Genomic DNA, 6,545 nt, shown 5'->3' on the forward strand with positions numbered 1-6,545 from the left:
GCCACCAGGTACTGTCTGGAACACAGACACACTCCCTCTGACTCTAACCTCCCCTGTCCCCACCAGGTGCTGCGTGACATTCTGAAGGAGGTGCAGGGGAACATGGTACCTCGCAGCATGCTGAGGGAGTGGGCGTTACACACCTTCCCCAACGCTACAGACTACTGGACCTTCAGAAAGATGTTCACCATCCAGCTGTCTCTCATCGGCCTGGCTGAATTCATGTTACACCTCAACCGCCTCAACCCTGAGATGCTGCAGATAGCACAGGTAGGGGGCGAGAGATGAGCACACACACACACACACACACCTGGACATACACACACACTAGGGCTGGGTGACATTGCCAAAATATCATATCGCGATTTTTCAAATCTTGATGGTATTTTATGTTTTTTAATAATAAGAGTTCTGAATATGCTTTATGGGTAGTTCATGACCCCAGGGTGGCAACACACATTCTAAATTATTTCAATGGGTCTTTCTCCATTCTGATTGTTTTGTACTGTTCAATCCAACTTCAAACAACAATTTTCATAAATTTCTGCATTTCTTCCATGTTTGTGTTCATTTCCACACTGCCACGCAGGGCTATGTGATATTGGCAAAAAACCTAGGCCTAGTTAATTGGTGGACTGTTGGAGTCATAGAAATATAATGATAAACTATAGTTTATATATAGGGCAGCACCTTGATACATTGTTTTGACATGACACCTAATGAATAAGCCAGGGAGGAATTATTGAGAGGGTAGGAAGCAAAGTGTCGGTCAGTGTTTCCAGGGGACCCTAATTCGATGTTACATTACATGTTTTCTTACCTTATGTAGCTATCAAACATTCATGCTTCGCCTAGTCCTCTCTGATTTAGAAGATACCGTGATTGAGCAACTGCTCTCCTTGAGTGACAGGGGCAGGGCATGCAGCAGGAGAGAGAGAAAGACGACTCGAGTAGCAAACAGCGTTAACTATAAAAACTAACATTACATTCGCCGGAGTTGCGTATCACATTTTTACAAACCAAACATTGAAATACTGTTATGGAAGGTAAAGTGAAAAAAATGTAGCTGGTCCGTGCATTTCTCCTGGTATATAGTAAAATATGGTTTACCGCCCAACCCTAACACACACACACACACACACACACAGATAAACGCATACTCACACTCATAAAAGCGTGCACACACACACACCTAACCCAGCCAAGGACACATGCTGAAGGGAATTTGAAGCAGTCTGTCAAAGGAGGATTCATGTCAAGGAGACTAATTCAGTATGGAGATGTTCCTCCTAGACCCTTAGATTCATTAGAGATGAGCATCGCTCTGACTGGTAATATGCATGACTTCCTCTCTATGACATCAATGCAGCCCTGTCAGTCAGTGAGCCTCTATGGGACGATGCTGTTTTGACAGTCAGTCTTATTCCGACTCTTTGCTTTGCTATCAGAGACCATTCAATATAAAGAGCCAGAGTGTGTGTGTCGCACCAGAGCAGTGGTACACACGCAGTCCGTTCGGAGGGCAGAGAGTACATCTCTGAAAGTCATTATTAAAGATGATTGTGTGGAACAGACGGACAGCCTTCTCTCCTTTCCCCTCTCCTCTTCTATGATCTGCTGACAGGCGTTTCACTGGGCAGCTAAGCGGACGCATTAAGCCCCCTCTCTGCCTGTTCCACGCCATAGATCCCATTAGACACAGGCAGGATTACACGCACGCACGCGCACGCACGCACACTGACACCAGCATATCAAGGACATTACTGACATGTGTAACCACTAGCCTAGCCCTAATAAACACCCCAATAACCCCATATTTTACCCCTAGAATAGTCAACTTTTCTAACATAGTGCATTGAGATGGTTTGGCCTCTGCATGCCCCCATCCTCAGAGTATGGATTGTATGTCACCTCCCTCCTATTGTGTTGACTCAGTCTATTGATACAGCGTCAAAGTGGATTAGCAGTCACCTGTTAATGTGTTATTATTCAGGACCCTGCCTCAGTCTGGAGCCAAAGGAGTTTCTCTCTGAGCTTCTCTGATCCTCCTGGGGTCTAGCATCTAACCCTGTTGGCTCAAGGCCATAGCTTTGAGAGACTGAAGAAAAAAAAACTCAAATGAAATGCTTTTGCCATAAAGCTGTCATAAGCACACTCACTTTCTCCCATAAACAGCTTATCTTCCCAGAATGCTCTTTGCTCTTCATACATCATACGGGTCCCTCTTTATACAAACGCAGGCTTAAAGACAAAGTCCTGCTGTATATACTTAACTCGACAGAGAAAGAGGGATGGCGGGATTATGGATGTGCTTGGGGTGATATGTTGTTTTATGGTGCTCTGTCTACGGCAGATCAATAAAAGCAGCCATTTTGTAGTTAAACACACACTTTACTGGAAGGCAGCTGTATCCTGTCCATGGGTTCTATACAGGAGTAACATGTCCATAGAGAATACCTCAGGAGAATGTTTATAGATGACTTGTCTTAGTGATCGTACACGGTGGAATCCAGACTGGAATCTACAGTGCATTCGGGGAGTTTTCAGACCCCTTGACTTTTTCCACATTTTGTTAGGTTATAGCCTTATTCTAAAATGGATGAAATTGTCATCTCCCCCCCCCCCCCCCCCCCTCATCAATCTACACACAATACCCCATAATGAGAAAGAAAAAAACAGGTTTTTAGACATTTGCAAATGTATTACATTTTTGTTGTTGTTGAAATATCACATTTTACATCAGTATTCAGACCCTTTACTCAGTCCTTTGTTGAAGCACCTTTGGCAGCGATTACAGCCTAGAGTCTTCTTGGTATGACGCTACAAGCTTGGCTAACCTGTATTTGGCGAGTTTCTCTGCAGATCCGCTCAAGCTCTGTCAGGTTGGATGGGGAGTGTCGCTGCACAGCTATTTTTAGGTCTCTCCAGAGATGTTCAAGTCTGGGATCTGGCTGGGCCACTCAAGGACATTCAGAGATATGTCCCGAAGCCACTTTTGCGTTGTCTTGCCTGTGTGCTGAGGGTTGTTGTCCTGTTAGACTGGGGCGAAGGTACACCTGAGGCCCTGAGCGCTCTGGAGCAGGTTTTCATCAAAGACTGAAAGGGATATGAAAAACATCCCCACAGCATGATGCTAAATCTGTTTCTTACTTTCATTATGGAGTATTGTGGGTAAATTGATGAGGAAAGTGTTTAATTTAATCCATTTTAGAATAAGGCTGTAACAAAACGTGGAAAAAGTAAAGGGGTTTGAATACTTTACAAATGCACTGTATTAGGCAATATCAGGAAGTGCAGACGCGCACACACACACACACACACACACACACATCCTAACTGTCATACTTCTCTCCTCCAACAGGACACGGGGAAGCTGAATGTGTCTTACTTCCGCTTTGACATCAACGATGCCACTGGTGACCTGGACGCCAACCGGCCCGTGCCCTTCCGTCTGACGCCCAACATCTCAGAGTTCCTGACCACCATCGGCGTCTCTGGCCCCCTCACCGCCTCCATGATTGCTGTGGCACGCTGCTTTGCTCAACCCAACTTCAAGGTAGGCCCGACAACAAGCACACACCTGTTGCACAACAGCAAATTACTTTCATGGTTTGTTAGCTATGTTTATTGGACAAAAATAATGAATCGGCATATCACAGTTTAAATTGAAGCCATGGTTGGTGAGAATTCTCCTTTACAGCGGTAGACCACTGCTGTGCACCGTGTAGAACTCACTGGTAGAACCATACACTTGAATTAAGTTTAAAAGTGTGAGTGGACTCGTTTCTCAATTCTTGTCTTAATTTAGACACTATAATTCTTGATGGATGTTATTCTGTGTGGGTGTTTTACATCCCACAAATGTAAACTTGGGAGGGAAATTCACTGAAGCGTATCAAAACAAAAACAACAGCCTCCGCCTCAGTCCCAGCTGTGGCAGGAGGAGGGCTGTATATCTATGTTGGTCCTGTAATGATAGGGCATCAGGCAGGCAGCTATATGTCTATGTATAGCTTCATCCTGTAGCTACAGCCGGAGAGGAGAGGGGCTGCTTCCTTCTGGAGGTGAACAAACTGGGATGTTGAAGACAGGGACTTTTGGATGGAGGGCGTGCAGAGATACGCACACAGAGAGCTAGAGATACACACACACACAGAGCTAGAGACGTATCCCAGAGGCCACTGCTTTCTTTGGTGGGGGGGCGGAGCGGTGGTTACACATACTTACTGGGAGAGGAGACGGTTGTTCTGACAATCAGGCCCTCAACACACCATAAAGTGGGCACAATGAGTGGAGAAGGCCGAGTACCCAGCTAGGTGGTTAGCTAGTATTGTGGCCTCTGTATAGTTTATATGGCTGCTGTGTATAGCCCTACCCAACATAGTGAGTTAACAATACGCAGTGGTTTCAGTATGGCATGTTCTCACAGTATCTCCTGGTTCCTGAATTAGTATGAATTCATAGTTAGGTTCCCATAAATAGTATTGCTACAGCGCAAGATGTATTTTGCTGCTCCCATCATTCTCTCTCCTCTCCTTCTCCCCCACTAGGTGGACGGCATCCTGAAGGCGGTGCTCCGTGACGAGATCATTGCGTGGCACAAGAAGACCCAGGAGGACACGTCCATGCCCCTGTCCCCAGCAGGCCAGCCTGAGAACATGGACTCCCAGCAGCTAGTGTCCCTGGTGCAGAAGGCTGTGACGGCCATAATGACCAGGCTCCACAACCTGGCCCAGTTCGAGGGAGGGGAGTCAAAGGTCAACACCCTGGTGGCTGCTGCCAACAGCCTGGACAACCTCTGTCGCATGGACCCTGCCTGGCACCCCTGGCTATAAGGGGGGAGAGGAGATGACTGGCAGCCCTGGTTGTGAGGGGGAGAAGAGAGGGGGGAAAGATGAAGAAGACAATGGACATGATAAAACCTATGAAATGAGGGGGTACTAATGCACATTATAAACAGGGTGGTTCGATCCCTGGATGCTGATTGACAGACAGCCGTGGTATATCAGACCTTATACCACGGGTATGACAAAATATTTATATTTACTGCCCTAATTATGTTGGTGACCAGTTTATAATAGCAATAAGCCACCTCGGGGGTTGGTGGCATATGTCCAATATACTGAACCGTGGCTAAGGGCTGTATCCAAGCACGCCGCGTTGCGTCGTGCATAAGAACTGCCCTAGCCGTGGTATTTTGGCCATATACCACACCCCCTCGGGCCTTATTGCTTATGCTGATCACACAACCATAAGATGTCATCATTGGCCACTGAATAGCGTGACAGGCTCCTTTCACTATTGAGCCACAGAAAAGAGGAAATCATAAGATGTAAACTGGAAGTGAAGAAAATGCTTTTGTCATGTAGAAATGGTTCTGTCAGGTATTATTTCTGAAGAGGGCTTCCTGGTCTCAAGTTGAAAGGATGCAGCGATTTTACTGTAGCAAGCAAACAAAGCAAGGGAACGATGTAGCGGAGTTGAGTGCTGCAGAACCAGTCAGGTACCCAGGAAATAGCCTGGTAAAACCAGTCTGGACGCGTTCAGTCTTGTTTAACCAGGCTAATCAGGAAACTCACTATGATGGAGAAACTAATTAAGGCACTCGAACCAAACGTAGTCTGACACATGTTTATTCTGCATCGCCTCTCTGTACTTGACTTACTGTGTGTTGTGTATCATCCCTCCATGAAAATGGAACAGTCCAGGGAGTATTGGAGAAAGTACAGTACTGTTTTATAATGCTCATTTTGTGTAGAGGTCATATGATTTTCAGTTGACGTTGTAATAGTCTCAACGAGTCTTTTCTAAGTTTACAGGTTGACTCCAGTGAATCAACAACGCAATGTTAAAGTCCTTCTTTTTGAGTTTGTATCCTTATTTAAATACCAAATTATGTGTGACATTTTTATATATATCCCTAAAAAATGTAGAATATAATGCTCTTGTGAATAATTATGCTGTGACATTCCTTTTCACTGCCTGGAGTGTGTGTGTACTGTACAATGTCCGAGCTACTCAAAAGCCATTTTTACTTTAGGTTTTGGTTCTATTGCAGCTGTCAGAGGTCTAGATATGGATTTTTCTTTTTAAGCTGATTGAATTCCCTTTAGCACAACTGTCTGGCACTCAAGCGTTCAGGTTCAAGACTCACACTGTACTCCGTAAGCAGTATCTATACATACAGCATGTCTGTAGTAGCCTATATGGCCTACACTGACATGTTTTTGTATGCGTTATCCCCCATTTTGTAAAGGTACAGTGCTTTTCGACCAACTGAAGGATTGTTACCTCCTGCCTTGTAAATATGCATTTTGTTTTAATAAAATGCTCTTTTAAATAATTTCCATTTTCTGGAGACCCTTGTTTGTGTGTCGCCATTCAATTTCACGGTAAAGAGAAACACGTCCTGGATTTGAATTACATATCAACCCAGACAGTCAGACAGTGCATCTCATACCCATTCAGTTACAATAGAGTTGATGAAATTACACTTCTTTCAGAAAAAAAGACCTTGTCTTACATTGCAGTTGCTACCTCTCACA

The 6,545-nt window shown here is 44.9% G+C and overlaps 1 protein-coding gene across 7 annotated transcripts in view; it reads left to right on the forward strand.

Moving 5' to 3' along the window:
- Window positions 1–6,343, forward strand: part of trrap (transformation/transcription domain-associated protein) — a 77,817-nt gene extending 71,474 nt beyond the window's left edge. For all 7 annotated transcript variants that reach the window (XM_071409675.1, XM_071409679.1, XM_071409678.1 and 4 more), the window contains 3 exons: window positions 67–270; window positions 3,362–3,556; window positions 4,551–6,343. In XM_071409675.1, the coding sequence (XP_071265776.1) occupies window positions 67–270; window positions 3,362–3,556; window positions 4,551–4,835 (684 nt within the window). In that variant the 3' untranslated portion in view covers window positions 4,836–6,343. The remainder of the gene's footprint in view (window positions 1–66; window positions 271–3,361; window positions 3,557–4,550) is intronic.
- The last annotated feature ends 202 nt before the right edge of the window (window positions 6,344–6,545 follow it).

This window comes from Salvelinus alpinus, chromosome 7, assembly GCF_045679555.1.
Source record: "Salvelinus alpinus chromosome 7, SLU_Salpinus.1, whole genome shotgun sequence".
Lineage (NCBI taxonomy): Eukaryota > Metazoa > Chordata > Actinopteri > Salmoniformes > Salmonidae > Salvelinus > Salvelinus alpinus.